We start from the raw sequence: 14,362 nt of genomic DNA, 5'->3' as shown, positions 1-14,362 counted from the left end.
TTACATGCAGTAAGGGGTTAGGAGGAAATGGGACCGACCAGTTCTCCATACAAATGTAGTCCCCATTTTTGTCTCTCGATATTGATTAAGTATTATAAGAATTAGAAAAGAAAAACTAAGAAGAGTGAAGGGAAGCTGTGATTGATACGGGAGTTTTCAGAAAATAGTGTACCCAATTATTGAGTTGTCAGTTTGGTGACGATAATTAAGCATTCAATTTCATAAAAACTTGGGTTTGGTGTTCATTTCATAAACCAATAAGCGGTATTTCAATATAACGGGTACGACTCTCTGTAGTTTGCGGAGGTCGCTTTCTTTAGCCAAATTTACGAGATCAGAGATTATGAGAAATAGAATCGACAGCGTAAAACACGTAGAAGATTGTGTACCTAACCAGTACACCCGCGCGCGGCGGCACCCCTGTTGGCGGAGGGCGCCGCGCGCACGCGGGCGCACGCGTTGCTCTACTCCGTGCTCGAGGCACAGCCGGTCGTGTGATCTGTTTGTAAGTGCGATGGGGCGACTGATGATATAGTGCAAGAGAGTATTAGAAAGAGAGATGCCTGAAAGTACTATATCATAATTGTGTCTTGAAATTGTTTAATATGCCATCCATCCATCCATCATCATCATCCATATCCAATAGCTGTAAGGTGCAAATTGTAATTTGAAATAAAAAATAAACTTAAAATTTAAATAATGCAAAAATTGGATTCCATAAAGATTTCATGCTTAACTGTCGTCACAAAGCTGACAGCGATTAACTTTATTCTCTTTTTATATACTCACGATAATTGGGTACACTATTATCTGAAACTCCCATATACATTAAATAATGTCAAAATATTTTCAATAATGTTAATATCAGCAGAGCAGCATGGTTCTATTTTTTATCGCTTGTCACTATACCCATCACTTTCACACTTACATACTTGTTAGAACGTGACAGGCATGGTGCCAAATGATAAAAAACCGACCATCTTAACCTACAGGATAGTACATACCTCATTGAAAGGCTTTATTTTGGTGTGCATTATGAAGTTGAACTTGCACAGCTCGCAGGAGCGCGTCTCGGACGCCGTCAGCCACTGCTGTAGGCAGCTCTGGTGGACGTACTTCAGGCTCCCTGTAACAACAAGACAAGTATTAAACCTGCGCTCTTGGTATATCATATCGGATGACCTGTGGAGAGAAACAGCTGCTAGAGAATGCCCTGAGGCAGTAACAAGGTGAAAGGCAATACCCAACTGTCCGGATTTGTTTTGATTTAATTTGATAAATTTTAGAGAGTAGTTTTTTTTAGCTGCCCAATTTCTTCCTATTCAGAGAAATTGTCCACGAAAGTACTGAAAACTTAAATACTAAACCACTAAAGTAGTTTTGTTGCAAGTAAATTGCTAGTTAATTACTGGTTTCTCCCTTAGGTTGAGATTGGGCAGCTAAAAATGCGCTTTTCTTATTTTAGACTACTCTTTAACATATATCTAAAATAAATCGCTTTCTTTTCAAAACAAACAATAATTAAATGTCTAATAATATATAAAAATACACTTTTTACTTTTTGCTGACACCCGATATCGGATTGGACACTGTGAAAACGCTCTTACCTTGGACGCCACGAACGCAAGGTGCTCCATAGTCCATGTAGCGAACGCTTACGCATGTTAGCTTCAGATTGCATGCTTAATTAGCGCAACTTATTTATGCAGTGGTTCCCATAAAGCGCGAAATCAGCTAAACTGCGTGTGCAGTCGCGGCGTATTCATTTATCAGGCCGCTTAGCATGACTTGCGTTGTCGCGTGCGACTCTATTCTTGACAGTCGCGCGACAATGCAAGTCATATGAAGGGGTCTGTCGTGCCCAGTAACGCCTACGCCTGATGGCTTCCACGCAGTGCTGCGAAAAGGGTGGCGTCCCTGTGGGGCGGTGGCACTCCTGAAGGTGGTTGCGGATAGGGTGGATAGCCCTCTTATCACTCATTGGATGTCTATGCACATACGATCCAATGAGCACTATACTTTTTACGAACATGGGTATATATTTATATCATATTGTTAATAATATAATGTTGTAAACAAACATTCGTTTTTATATTTCATAGCAGGAATACATTCTCAGGTGCCATTGGGAGTGAAACTGCAATAAACAGCATTAATAATAATACATTAGAGCGTCCAGGCTTTATCCCGTCTACTTTGCCACACAATGAGCTTTTCGAGTGCTGTCTTTTCTTGCAATATGACCAAAGACGATTCAGTTCTATCCACCACCATGACCTTCGTTTTGGACCTATTTACGAAAAGTCCCATCTCCTTGCTAAGCCACTCTATTTGGTTTAGAGGTGCAGCCATTTCAGACTAATTTGCTGCTAGAACAGTAGTTTCATCGACCTAGCGCAAGTTGATGATTTTTACAAGCTTTCATTTAAGTTCAACAATAAATCACAGACAAATCTTGCATGTTAAATTTGACCCACTTCCTGGTTTCCAATGAAGCTGAAAATTTGCAATGCAATATTATGGTACCCTATCAAGCTGATCTGATGATGGAGACAGGGGGTAGCCATAGGAACTCTGTGATAAAACAACACATCTGTGTTTGGGGTTTTTAGAATTGTCTTGATGAGTATTAGTTGCCTGTGGAAAAAAAGTACAGTCAACGGTAAAAGCTTGTACCAAAAATGAAATTTTTTGCCAACAGCTTATTACAGCACCAACTGTGATGCCTCCCTCCTAGTTCTCATAGGTACGTCTCATAATATGCTCTCCATAGGCATTGAAAAGAATGGGCAATAAAATGCATCCCTGGCGTACTCCTTGGTGAATTTGCTCTACCCTTGCCTTATATAAATGGTCACCAGATACAAGGAATAAAGGGCTAGGGTACTATAAGTGTTTGTTGCATTCTGTATGACAATATTTACAAATGACCACATTATAGAGCAACTAAACATTTGGAAGAAGGCTGTTATGTCTTTTAAACTTCTAATAACAATGTATTAATTAAAAATACCTAGAATAATTTTGAATAAATAAATTCATATACAGTTGTTCAAACAGTCATGTATAATTTAAAGAAAATAATATTGACTCATTTTCCCTTTAGTACAATGATAAAACTGATGAATACATCTACTTATTGCTCAATGGGGTTTGTTTCCTTTAGAATAATTGCATTACAATGTTTATGAAATCTAATTTAAGGAAATATGCAGATAAAACAAGCAGGCCAATTTGAACAAACACTTTGACAACAAAATTATATCTAAATGATGTCTTTTAGTTGTGATTTTCGCATGTATTTCTCTTGTACTTGTAGATGCACATGCAAATAAGAACATAATGACATCATTTCGAAATCATTTTGATGTAAAAATGTAAGTTTGAATTGGCCTCCAGATCAATTTGTTTTCATGCTTTCATTTGTTTTTGAAATCATCAAAACTTGTTAAAACAAGTTGGATTCATTGTGACATCACTATCCTAGTTTTCCCATACTTCCTTTGTAGTTACAAATTGTTTTGATGGTTCATACTAGCTGAGTTTCCTGGTTTATAGAATACCATGAACCTTTTAAGATGTTCTGAATTGTTGTGTCCATAGCATCAAAAATGCTTATAAATATTTTAGAAGTGTAATAAAAGGTTAAATTTTATTTAGCAAAGAAGCATTAGTATATATATATATATATATATATATATGAATCCAATGTCCTATTCTGTAAATCTATCTTATCTTACCCAAAACCCTGATTATTGAAGGGTTGGGGGAAGTCCAAGACTTTAAATAATGCAAGCAAACGAAAATGGAAAGAAGGCCTTTCATATTATTTGCAACAAGTTAAAAAAATATTTATTTTTTATACACATGTGTCAAGTTAAGATAAACCTTAGAGCAAGACCCTGATATTGTGTGCACACTGTAGGTACTTGTTTCACTAACACCAGTCAAGTCAATGTCAACTCCACATGATGTTGTAATCTGTTTATCAAACATGCTAATCCATTAATTCATGCATCATATGCAATGCATCCAACACTAGGTATATCATGTACAGTGTACACTCAATGTATAACACAACAAATGAATTTCATAGAATGTCCCTTACTCACATGAATTGAATTGTTCCTAAACAACAATTTAAACAAACGTGCATTCGGATGTAAATATACCGATTGAGCAATCGACGAGAATACCAACGGGTGACGTGATTTTATTTTGTCCAGGACACCGTGATTAGGAACATAGGTGAAAACTGACCTGAGCAGTAGCAGGGCGCCAGAAGCGGGTTGTGGACCTCGCTCTCGCAGTGGCAGATGCGACAGATATCTCCGCTCGAGTTGCTGCATGAGGTTCGACTGCTGTCTGACCCTCCCCGGATCACCTCTCGCCCGCAACCACCGTTCCATTCCCAACTCTCGATTTCCGACGAATTCTTAACATTAATCTGCTGTACTGGCATTATGCTAACCAGCTCAAAAGAGCACTCATAACATTACAGATTTACAAAAAACTAAACTCGCACTCGCATCGGATATCGACAAAGCAACCATCCGGATACATGACGCTGGCTTTAATAACACTACCCTTTTAAGTAAATCAATCTTTTCGGGAAGAGTTAAAATATTAACAGTAAAGACGAATTACATTTCATGTAATTATCATTGCTCTACACGAAAATATCAATAAAAATTATTAGTTACTCGTCTACTGTCAAACCCGGGAGCCACTAATGCACAGCCAAATAATGCACAACCCAGGAATGTACAGCCCAATAATTGGCGTCCATCATGGACGCCAATTATTGGGCTGTACATTCCTGGGTTGAGCATTCTCGGGCTGTGCAAGTTTGGTCCGGGGCGATAATACGAAGCCACTCTTTTCACAGGGCAATAATGTACGACCCTATAATTCGCGTCCACTAATCTGAGTCCCTTGGCTTTCAATTATCGGGCTGCGCATTATTGGTACGGGTCGAGAATGCTCGACCCAATAATGTACATCCCAATAATTGGAAGCCAAAAACCAGAGACATTTTTTTTTTTAAGACAGCTGTCAAAATTAGTAGGGACGTTCTGACATGAGCTCTTGACAGTTTAAAAATAATCGGTTTTTTCTAGTGACATCTTTCAATGATATCGACAGTGTTGACACTTGTTGGTTTACATTACGCTTTGTTATCATCTTTTTATTTTTAATGTATGGTTTTCAAGAGCTCTAATACTTGTAATGTATGCATCAAATCATATGGCAAGAGAACCTAAATCGTTTCGGAACTATATGAACTCTAAAAGAAACAGTAGAGGTACGGAAAAATATTATTTAATGGAACCTTTGTCCGGTAAACAAGTAGTGAATTTGCTAGGTTTTTTCACTCTGTATACAGTGTGAAGGTGTGGAAAGTTGGAGGTAAGCGCCGCAGCCCGCAATAGTCGCAGCGGGCACCGAGAAGAGCGCTGTAGGGGTTCAGGTTATGACAGGCTAGATATACAAGACGTGCGACGAGCCCTTCAACAACTTCAAGCCAAAAAAATCTTCTGGTCCGGATGGTATTCCCTCGTGCGTATTTAAGGACTGTAGAATTGTGCTGGCGGAGCCGCTATTGCACCTTTGTTTCAAGCTAAAAGTATTCCTAGAAATTTATAAAATTACTTGAGTGATAACCAGTACTGATAGGTGGATCAGGAGATAAGGCAGAGGGTTTCGACTTTCGAACGACAAGAAGTTCGGCCAGCAATCTTCTTAGTCACGTAGTGCAGATAATATGTATAGTGGGTAGCAGGAGTCAAACTGATAATGGTTACTTTGACTTTAAAGACACTAGATCTGGTTGATAATGACTTGTTGCTGTCAAAGTTAGCAGGCTTTGGTTTTACCCCACACTCACTTAATTTTTTTGCAGACTACATGAGGGAAATACAGCAGTATGTAGATTATGAAGAGCACAGATTGAATCCAGCAGTGACATGGGCCATTTGTTCAATAGAATATCTTGGTTATATGGAGATTGGCTGAGAAAGCAAGGTGTATGCTACAAGGTGCAGGTTTCTGCAAAATATATTAGGGTGAGTCCATTAAGACAGCTGTTTATCTGAAAAACAGGGACTGGGTCATTGGTCAATGGGTCATACACCATCAAAAACTCAATCTTAAGAGCAAAACTACAAAAGGATGCATATGTTGGTGGATCCCCTTAATACAAAGAAACATAACACTTTCAGAAAATATATATTCTCTAATTATAATGCATGATATGATAAATTTACAATGGTCATGTAACAACATTGTTACCTGACAGGCAGTCTTCCACACATGTACCTTAATTAATTTAAATAATTATAGTCCGCTTTTTTCAGATTTCCTCAGTTTGAGGTTTTTTAGATTACCTCAATTAAAATAATTTGTAGGTTCGAAAAATTCTAATCTTAAAAAACAATGCTGAGGTCAACACTGGTGAGTGTCAAATGGCAGGTAGATGTCAGCAATTTCAATAAAATAAATAATAAATAAATATTATAGGACATTATTACACAAATTGACTAAGTCCCACAGTAAGCTCAATAAGGCTTGTGTTGAGGGTACTTAGACAACGATATATATAATATATAAATATTTAAACATATTTTTACCCAACTGTGTCAGGAGGAGGGTAATGTTTTACGAGCGTGGGTATGTATATAATAACCCCTACCACTATAAATATTTATAAACATGTTAAAGCTTCTTTGTACTTCAGTGTACATTTTATAGAAACCTGTGTACCTCTCCGTGAAATGAGATATAGACTCAAAACAAATGCAGGTTTTTTTTATATACCACATCGGTGGCAAACAAGCATACGGCCCACCTGATGGTAAGCAGTCACCATAGCCTATGGACGCCTGCCAGCAAACAAAAAGTCTTCTGGAAATCGATTTTCACTCATGTTGTCTCGGATATGAGTGAATATGGTATTGATACATTCCGTGTAATTCCCTGAACACAAATATATGAGATGACAACGGCGAAAGTGGTAGGGGTTATTATATACATACCCACGCTCGTAAAACATTACCCTCCTCCTGACACAGTTGGGTAAAAATATGTTTTCAGTAACAAAATAGTATTTTTACCCGACTGCATCAGAAAGAGGGTAACGTCTTTCGAGCGCGGTTATGTCTATAATTATGTCTATTTATTTGGCACGCCCTACAGCTCAAACGGCTGGACGGTTTTTGACATATGAGTTCTGGTTGAATTCGTCAGAATTTTGGTAGTGACAGGCTATATACATTTTCAAAATGGCGCCCGCTAATGAAAAAACGGGGGGGGGGGGGGGCCTTACCATAGCAATATGGGTACCAAATGAAAGTTACCTAGTGAAATGTTCTTTCAAAAATATATGTGAACAGTCGGGTTTTTTGTGTTGCAGTTTAATATTAATATTTTTTGATAAATCTGGTTAATTATTTTTTATCATTATAAAGAGGATATTAACAGTCACATAGCGAAGAGTCTCGATCAACACCTTGAGAGACTCTCGCTAGGTGGTTGTATCAAGGGTCAGATGCAGAAGGCGATGATCTTGGACACGGCGCGGATAGTCCGGCGGTTCCTCTCTCTGCGGCCATGACCACCGGCAGCTTGGGCCCTGCCCCGCTACTGGCGGCACCCTAGGTTAAGTTTTTTATAATGTGTTTATATGTATTTTTGTATTCTTTTTGTATGGTTTTTTGTATTTTACTTTTATGTATAATCATATTATAAAATGTCTAACCTAAGACCCAAAATAAATAAAGAGATTAAGGGTGCCTTTCGACCAGAGATGTGCTATACTTGCTATGCTATGTTATCATACATTTGAAACGCAGCTCCAGCTGCAGCTACGTTTCAAATGTATGATTGAAAACATAGCATAGCACATCTCTCGTCGAAAGGCACCCTAATAATAAAAATAATAAAGACGTTTATTCAAAAAGTTTAAACATAGGTACATAATAAAAGTACACAATAATGCTTACAAACTAATTGAAAGGGAAAGTGGCTCAGCTAATGTCTACGCCAAATGGCCAAAATTGTTGAAAGTTTTCAACTAATTTGTTAGAGCAAGTATTGAAAAAGTTACAGTATGTTATGTATTTGTTATCTAATCACAAAGCCCTGTTATTTGGTACCTCACATGGTATGCTTAAAGGAAAATAAAATAAAAGTTTGTACTGGCGACTTTATGACGTCACAGCAACTACCCCCACCACTTCGCGCTTGTCATCTCGTATATTTGTGTTCAGGCATTGACATATATCTAAGGACGGGCCTTACGGGCACTAAGAATGGTGCTAGTTTAGTGGTGTCACTCACGAGCCAATCCTGCAGTCTAACGCAACTAGTCGCGACCAATCGCGCATGTGATGCGAACTCATCAACAATTGGCGTTCTGGCGGTTAGACTGTACGATGGGCTCGAATTCGTGTGCGTGACACCGCTTTACTGACCCCATTCTTACCATTAAGGCCCGTCCTTAGATATATGTCAATGTGTTCAGGGCATTACACTGAATGCATCGATACCATATTCACCCATATCTGAGACGACATGAACGAAAATATAAATATAAATATATATATATATATATATATATATATATATATATATATATATATATATATATATATATAATATATATATGTTTGTATCTCTTTACCTTTGGCTATTACTACTTACGATTATAACGACGAAATTTCGGTGGTCCCTTCATCGTCGTTATATTATATCCGAAATCCATTGTATGTGGTTTCGTACCCTTTTTTAAGCCTAGGTCGTTTTAGGAATAGATGTACTGATTTCGTTGTCTGAGTACCCATAACACAAGCCTGCTTGGCTTACCGTGGGACTTAGTCAATTTGTGTAAGAATGTCCCTATAATATTTATTTATTCTATTAAAGGTTTACAGAGGTACACTGAATGTGCAATATAACTGCATACTTTTAGTGCGGTAGGTACAATGACAAGATTTCATAGCTCAACCCGCCATCCTGACGCTCACCTATAGTGATACATATTAGTCAATTTTAATGTATAGTTATGAAAGTAAATTAAAGTTCATGTTGCACAGATAAAATCACTTTAAACAACGTTTCTAATGAAAATAAATCTCAAATTTCAGGAGCTGATACAGGCAGCCAGAATGAGTCTGCTGGGTCGCCGGCGCCGGACGCGCGACGCGCGCCTCGGGCTCTGACGTCTTCGTGTCTCTCGCCAGTTGCAGGGGAAGATGCGAATAGTTATAAAGGCGTGCATGACGTCTCTAAAAAATGATAGATATAATACTAATCTTGTTGACCGAGGTATTCCTCAAGTTCACGGGGTAGATTACAGGTGTAGTGCATAATCCTTTACCATTTTGACGACCACTCTGGCCTAGTAGGTAAGGTAGTGATCGATCCTGCTTATGAAGCCGATGATCCTGGGTTCGAATCTCGCGGTAACGGAATTTATTTTAGTGATGAGTACAGATATTTGTAGCTGAGTCATGGAAGTTTTCTATGTGGGAATTATTCAATTTGTGTAAGAATATCCCTTTAATACTTGTTTATTTATTTTTCGTATTTTCTCGGAAACGTTGCTATTCGTCATGCTACTTCAGTCAACCTCAATACTTATTGTACTGAATGACCGAAAAAGCATGACACGTTCGTACGTTTTCGTGAAAATACGTTGGTAAAGGAAATTGCACTACATTTTTAAAACCTATTCACCTGTCAGTAAAATATGAAAAAGGAAAGTTCATGAGTTTCATAATTTTCTTTCCTCCAACAGCTTCCCATATAGCAAATGTAAACCTTTTGTGCATGTCAATAGTTCTCAAATGGAATTGGTATAAGTCATAATATAATCGTATATCAAAATTAGTACATTACGATATACTCGTATAAGGAGTGTACCGAAAAAAAACTGTAAACTTCAAATGAAAAAAAAAACTGATGCAGTTGAGAACAAATTAAGGTTTTTAGAATAACTACAATAAAAAGCGACTTTTAATTTAGATAATTGTCACTTTTTTTTATTTGTTCTGTAGGAGTGATAGGCAGCTTGTTCCTACCGCATTCAGTGGCAGCTTTTTACGGACCCGTTTTTCATATTTGCCTGCATCACCCCGTCACCTGCTGGAATTGTTAATGTTTTTTGGCTGTTTCATTCTTCTCTTTTAATACACTTTTGATTTGAGCCCAATAATAGTTGATAGAACGGCACTGCAGGACGTTTGGAGCTCGTACTCTATTCTATGTCAACTGCCAAATGCGATTTTTGTAGGAAGGAAATTGTATGATTTTCGATTTGGCCTAGAATGATTATTATTCCAAGATTAATAATTCTGGTTTTACGCTGTTCGACTTTACACCGGCAAATAAAAGAGATGCCTAAAAATATTAATCAACATCTCCAGAAATAATCATTTTCTAAAAATGCAACATTTTAAAATAAATTTAAGAAAGAGATCAACATTTAAACACACTTTTAGTGCTTTATAGGTTTCTAGAACATATAAGGCATTAAGTTACATTCTTATTTTGGTAAAAAAAATAGCAAAAACGTCTCAGAAAAAATTAAAATAATCATGTCCAAAAATTGCCAATTTTTGAGTTACTAATTTACTAAAACTTTAAAACTGAAAAAAAAAAAATACTTAAAAACATATTTTTTGTGCTTTTAACCTAGGTATGAGATACTTGCAACATAATCATTCTTACTCTGTCAATAAGAAATTTATACCTCTAATTAATTTTGAACCTACGAAAGTCTGACATCTTATTTTCACATTTATAAGCGAATTTGTTAATTAATTGTACTTAATGTTAAGTTTGTGTTAAATGTATTACTGTAAAGTTGTCCATTAGGTGAAATATATGTGAAAGTCGCTTCTAACAGAATACGCAAACGTGGAGTCACGGGACAGGCTTAGCCTAGTGTGACCCACAAAATTTATGTAATTTTATCTGATTTTTAAAAATATAAATTTTACTTTACAATCTGTACCTGTTATATACCTTTTTAGGGTTCCGTAGTCAACTAGGAACCCTTATAGTATCGCCATGTCCGTCTGTCTGTCTGCACCGGAAAGCTACCTATGTTTTTATAATAATTATCTGGTGCTTTAATTCATGCATGGTGTGAAATAATTTATTTTATAATAAATACAGTCAAATTACGGGCATCTTACCAGTCTACCATAGGGCAAATCTGAAATGGGTCAAGGTCGGTGCAGTGACAAAAAAATCATTTTACCTCCTTTTCTACATAATTAGGCGTAGTTCGCTGTCTTTTTTATGTTTCGAGTTTGCAATATTCTTACCCCCGGAGTTACACACAATGTTTTTCATCACACTTGCGAAGAAAAAAAACAAAATTTTAAGCGAAATAATTCTTAAATACGGTGACATATCATACATTCGTTCGATTTCTTGGAAGGTGAGGCATCGAAGGCACAGACCTATTCGGCATTCAGCCACGATTGAAAATTAAGTAAAAATATTTTAATCGGATGTTAAAATAATCAAATTAAATTAAATTATAAACGTCAGTATTTTAAAAGTAAAACTCATTTATGCTACTTGGTTTGTATGAATAAGTGACATAATTAAAGAAAAAAGCTATAACTCCCTAGGGAGTTATAGCTTTTTTTTCACAATCCATAAATCCCGCGGCAACAAAGTAGGCCTTTGTCCTTCAGCACACCTGCATGAAATAAGATCTTTTTCGAGCAAGTGTGATGAAAAGATTATTGTTGATTTTGGATTTCATACAATGGAATTAAAAAGACAGCGGCCTACGCCTAATTATGTAGAAAATGAGGAACCAATGAGAAATGATTTTATTATAAATTTGTATAAAGGTATGTGTCATTACATAAAATTTACTTAATAACTATGTATTTCATATTTATTATAAATATATTACAAGGCGTTGTACCTATGTCGATGTTTCACTTATATGCCCACCAATATAGCCTAATGTAGATTACCACTGCAAAGCCAGGAAGGCTAATCTTTAACACGTTGGCTGCCATAAACATCACCGGTGGGATCACGTAATCTTCTCTGGCCAGCTCTCTGGCTGTGTCGCTATGACCATCACCGGTGGAATCGAAAGCTTGTTACTTACATCTTTATTAACCTCAGTAATAGTCCGATGCTGGGAACACGAAAATTGTATGGGGCGTGGGAGGAACACTTTCGGTGAAGTATGGTGGGCAGCCAACGTGTTAATACTTCGTTTATTTTTGGTAGGCTTAATTTGGCTGCCCTTTTTAGGGTACCTTCCACGTACCTACCGTAATAGGGGACTACTACGTAAAAACCGTATGTAAAATAAAAGGTAAAAAAGACCTATTTCTAACTTAAGAGTTATTAGTATACCAGAGAGCCTACCGCGAACCACGTTCGACGTGTTGCCACTCTGTCGCACTTGTTAGTTCTTTCTTAAGTGTGACAGGGAGGCAACACGAACGCGCCCTAGCGCCCGCACGGTAGGCCCTCAAGTGTAACTGGGTCGCAGCTGAATTTTGTCCATAATGGCGGTGAATACTGAATACTTCATCAAATCATCATAAGAAGCCTGTCGAAGAGCCCTTGCTCTTTCCATACTCTTGGACGTAGCCATGTGCAAGAGTATGGAATAACAAACACTTTACGAAAAAGACTAAAATGATTGTCTACCAAACTTGTGTCTTGAGCATACTCTTGTAGGGGGCTGAAAACTGGACGTCGTACGCTATATAAAAAGAGAAAGATCCCCGCATTTTGCGAATTTCGATTTTCGCGGTAGGCCCCCAGGAACAAAGACGGAATTTACACCTGCCACGTGCGCTGCCTAGGTACGTAGTGAGTAGGTACGTATGGTATACTAAACATAAACATAACGTGGAAAGACAGGGTTACTGGGTACCAACGAAAGTGTACTGGAGATAGCTCATTCAACTTCCTAATATCACCGCGCTTATGATCTGAGACCACGCTACTCAAACAAAAACGCTTGCGGTGGCTAGGGCATGTGTAACGAATGGAATGGACAGTGGCGACAGCGACAGTGCTGATTAGGCTAGCGCAACGTAGGACGCCATTGCTCCGCTTTAACCCATAATAGACTGCGTAAAGCGTGATATGTCGGTTTAAAACGGAGTTTTGTTTCAAAAAGTATTTTATCTTAAAAAGTATTTAGAAGATACCTATCTAGTATTTCAAATACCATTTCCAGAGGTAGGTATCTTAAATTGTATCATTGATGTAAGTATAATTAACTGGATTCACTATCAGCCGGAAAAAATGGCCCCACAAAAGTAATGCTCGAACGGCTCGAGCACGAGTTTTGCTCCCAGTCATTTCGGCGGTCGACACGACAACTGTCAAACATGACGAAATGTTCTGTAAAAAAAACCGGCCAAGAGCATGTCGGGCCATGCTCAGTGTAGGGTTCCGTAGTTACTCTTCCGTCACAATAAGCTAAACTGGAGCTTAAAGTATAGTAAATTGTTAACCAAGGGATGAAACGCGAGTTAAACAAATAGGCAAATTTGCATAATCATTACCTACCTAATTAAAGTCTTTTTACTATGAAGGGGAAACTTTTTGCGATAACTCAAAAACAGCTAAACTTATCATATCCGCTATAGTTTTCATTTAAAGTCTTTCTTAAGCTCTACTTCCACGATTTTTTTCATATTTTTTGGACCTATGGTTCAAAAGTTAGGGGGTGGGGGGACACATTTTTTTTTTTTTCGGAGCGATTATCTCCGAATATATTCACTTTATCAAAAAATGTTTGTTGAAGACCCCTATTAGTTTTGAAGCCCTTTCCAACGATACCCCACACTGTAGGGTTGAAGCAGAAAAAAAAATTCACCCCCACTTTACGTGTAGGGGAGGTACCCTCAAAAAAATTAAATTTTTAGATTTTATTGTACTACTTTGTAGGCTTTATTAATTTATATATCAATGCCGAATTTCAGCTTTCTAGCACTAACGACCATGGAGCAAAGCCTCGGACAGACAGACAGACAGACAGACAGACGGACATGGCGAAACTATAAGGGTTCCCAGTTGACTACGGAACCCTAAAAATGCGCTTATTAGCAAAACAACAAGAAAAAACTGGCCACGTGCGAGTCGGACTCGCACAGGAAGGGTTCCGTACCATTATCTATAAACACGGTCACCCATCCAAGTACTGACCACGCCCGACGTTGCTTAACTTCGGTGATTGGATGAGAACCTCGAGATTGGAAATAAATATTTATTTTATTCTGTTTTTAACATTTGTTGTTATAGCGGCAACAGAAATACATACTTAATCTGTAGAATTTCAGCTCGCTAACTATCACGGTTCATG

The 14,362-nt window shown here is 37.6% G+C and overlaps 1 protein-coding gene and 1 long non-coding RNA gene across 2 annotated transcripts; one reads left to right on the top strand and one right to left on the bottom strand.

Moving 5' to 3' along the window:
• Window positions 1-577: 577 nt before the first annotated feature.
• LOC133519522 (E3 ubiquitin-protein ligase MARCHF8-like) lies at window positions 578-4,716 on the bottom strand. Its single transcript, XM_061853528.1, has 3 exons — window positions 4,261-4,716; window positions 1,005-1,126; window positions 578-646 (listed from the first exon to the last, which is right to left on the bottom strand). The coding sequence occupies exons 1-3, from the start codon at window positions 4,460-4,462 to the stop codon at window positions 578-580; spliced, it is 393 nt and encodes a 130-aa protein (XP_061709512.1). The 5' UTR covers window positions 4,463-4,716.
• Window positions 4,717-5,317: 601 nt separating this feature from the next.
• On the top strand, window positions 5,318-11,950 carry LOC133520124 (uncharacterized). Its single transcript, XR_009799703.1, has 3 exons — window positions 5,318-5,559; window positions 5,903-6,065; window positions 9,144-11,950. It is a non-coding gene; the product is annotated as an uncharacterized LOC133520124 (long non-coding RNA).
• Window positions 11,951-14,362: the final 2,412 nt, after the last annotated feature.

Source organism: Cydia pomonella, chromosome 7 (assembly GCF_033807575.1).
Source record: "Cydia pomonella isolate Wapato2018A chromosome 7, ilCydPomo1, whole genome shotgun sequence".
NCBI lineage: Eukaryota > Metazoa > Arthropoda > Insecta > Lepidoptera > Tortricidae > Cydia > Cydia pomonella.
Note: the sequence above shows the minus strand (reverse complement) of the source record. Positions and strands in the feature narration are given on the sequence as shown.

Excerpts from the sequence above, each read along its gene's own strand:
- LOC133519522 (XM_061853528.1), bottom strand. The coding sequence starts at position 4,462 with ATGCCAGTACAGCAGATTAATGTTAAGAATTCGTCGGAAATCGAGAGT. Across the intron at positions 1,127-4,260 it reads GGCGCCCTGCTACTGCTCAG|GGAGCCTGAAGTACGTCCAC; the intron begins GTCAGTTTTCAC and ends TTGTTGTTACAG. Across the intron at positions 647-1,004 it reads AAATAAAGCCTTTCAATGAG|CTATTGGATATGGATGATGA; the intron begins GTATGTACTATC and ends TGCACCTTACAG.